Source organism: Galeopterus variegatus, unplaced genomic scaffold, assembly GCF_000696425.1.
Source record: "Galeopterus variegatus unplaced genomic scaffold, G_variegatus-3.0.2 Scaffold3821, whole genome shotgun sequence".
Lineage (NCBI taxonomy): Eukaryota > Metazoa > Chordata > Mammalia > Dermoptera > Cynocephalidae > Galeopterus > Galeopterus variegatus.
The window spans coordinates 153,804-156,248 of record NW_007729932.1 but is presented as its reverse complement, the minus strand read 5'-3'; the positions used below and the strand labels follow the sequence as shown (position 1 = coordinate 156,248).

General features: G+C 45.5%; 1 protein-coding gene across 1 annotated transcript in view; it reads left to right on the top strand.

Moving 5' to 3' along the window:
- GP6 (glycoprotein VI (platelet)) overlaps positions 1-1,960 on the top strand; it is a 26,387-nt gene extending 24,427 nt beyond the window's left edge. The window contains exons 7-8 of the mRNA XM_008586082.1: positions 1,156-1,206; positions 1,725-1,960. Of these exons, the coding sequence (XP_008584304.1) occupies positions 1,156-1,206; positions 1,725-1,960 (287 nt within the window). The remainder of the gene's footprint in view (positions 1-1,155; positions 1,207-1,724) is intronic.
- The last annotated feature ends 485 nt before the right edge of the window (positions 1,961-2,445 follow it).

The window sequence follows — 2,445 nt, the reverse complement described above, 5'->3', positions numbered from 1 at the left end:
GGTACGGGGGCAACACTGAGGGTTGCGATCCGTTGCTGGACACGGAAAAAGACAAAAAGACAAAAAAAAAAAAAGAAAAAAAAAAAGAAAGATAATTGATCATATATATTTGTGGGGTACAAAATTGAATATCAATAGCTGTGCGCACTATTTGGTGATCAAATCAGAATAATCAGTATACCCATGTTTACAAAATGTAATCAATCTTTGCGACCCTTAACTAATTTCTTGCTCTTTCTTGCTAACACCTCTCTCCCTCCTTTCTCACCTCTAATAACCATACTCTGGCTTTCTTTAGACTCCTGATGCCAGAAGGTTCTAACACTGTGCTGGAATTTCTCCCCATCCTCAGCTCAATACCCTTCTGGTCACCCTTGGGATGCAGCCCGGATTCCTCAGCTTGCTGTTCAGTGAGCATCCTTCACTCTCCTATCACTATCGATCCTTGCACTCTTGTTTGCTTTCCTCATGCTAATCTCAGCCACACGGAGTCAGGTGATACTCTTCTGGATGTTTCATATCCTTCCTGACTCTGCACCCAAGCCACTTGCTCTGCCTTTTCTTCCATATCCCCATGACTTCGATTCCATTTCCCAATGGCTTAAAAAAGCCTTTTTTGACTCTCCAGGCTGGAATGGTAGTTTCCTCTGTCTTTTCTCAGTGTCCTGTGGGCTACCTATTATAGCAATTTTCACAGTCTATTAAAATTATCACTTTACTTCTTGGTCTTGTCCAATAGTCTGGGAACCCCACATGGACTATATCTGATCAATCTCTGGATCCCCATATCCCAGCATATGGCTGGGAGTACCTGGCAAGTCTCAGGAAATACTTGTGAAATAATTAGAGAGCTAGAATGTATGTGCTTTTAATATGCCAAGCACTGTGTTTTATACTACTACTACTATTATTTTTTCATATCAACCTGTAAGTGATAGCATTACTTTTATTGAACAGTTGGGAAAATTGGCTCATAGATGTTGAGTCACTTGCCAGATGACTTGGGGTTTGAATCTGGACAGCCTGACTCCACAGTTCATGCTCTTTTTAAGTGCCATGGAATTCTGCCTCCCAAGTGCGGGTGTTCAGAGTAGGGACTGGGATGGGGTAGGGAAGATAGTTCCATTTATTCACACAGCCTTTTTTGATTCCTAGAGCCTTCTAGGAATATCAACATCTTTCCAAAGAGGTCAGGCCCTCCAGCTGGTAAGTTGTTCTCTCCAGACCCACTTGCTTCTCATTCCTGTCGCTTCGCCCAGAGCTGATACCTTTCCCTGTACAGAAGCTACCTCTCTGTGATCTGGGGTTCCGCTGTATAAAATATTAAGGAGAGGAGGGCAGAATATCAGCACATGGAGTTCAGAATTGATTGATAAAATCAGGTGGGAAGGTTGAGATTTTCCAAAGGGTCAAAGAAAGAAAAATTCCATCTCTCCCCACCACCTTTATAAATGTCTTCTCTTCCACAATTAGGTAACCAGGTAGCGTCTGTGTCAGGGGTTGTATCAGAGGCCTGTGAGGGGACGTATGGGAGAGGCGCTATTTAGAGAACTGGGCTTATCGAACCCTTGATCCTTTCTAGGAAGGAGATTGGCATCCCAGCTAGTAGGACATAATAGGATCTCAGATCAGGAATACGGCTATGAGAAACCCAGGATGTGGCTTGAAGCGGGTCCTAGCGATGGGCTTTTATCACTTGCTCCTGTCTCTCTTTATTCCTCCAGGTCTTGCCCGCCAGTATTACACCAAGGGCAATCTGGTCCGGATATGCATTGGCGTCGTGATTCTAATACTCCTGGCGGGGCTTCTGGCAGAGGATTGGCACAGCCGGAAAAAACCCCCGATGCACAGGGTCAGACCTGTGCAAAGGCCACTTCCACCCCTCCCGCAGACCCAAAAATCACATGGCCATCAGGATGGGGGTCGACTAGATGTTCATAACCATGAGTGCCACCACTAGAACCCCAGGCATGGTTGTATCCAAGAGGTCGATCATGGGAGTGAGGAGGTGACTTAAAGGATGTGCGTGGAATGTGTGGAGCATGAGAACCAGAGGGTAGAGCCTACAGCTGTGGAAAGGAGCGTCATGGGGCCTCTTCTTGGTGCTCCATCCAGGAGTTGTTGAGTCAGTCCTCAGTCCGAGGACTCCATCCATTTGGAAATGGAAGGAATCTAGTGGAGGTCTCAGTCTCCTCCCTGATAACTTGCACACTGTGGATCTTACGGTACCATGACTGGACTCCCATAATGGTCACTTTCTTCAACTCTCTCTAATATGGGTTCCAGATTGATCTCTAATATTCTCAGTTCTCAGAGATCTCTGTTCCATCCTCTCTGCAAAACGCTCCCATGTTTCCACTTTGGCTCTCTTTCTCTTCTCAGGTTATTCCCAAACCTAACTCTCACCCTGACTCCATCTTAAGTTGCTGTCTGATAAATCTCCTT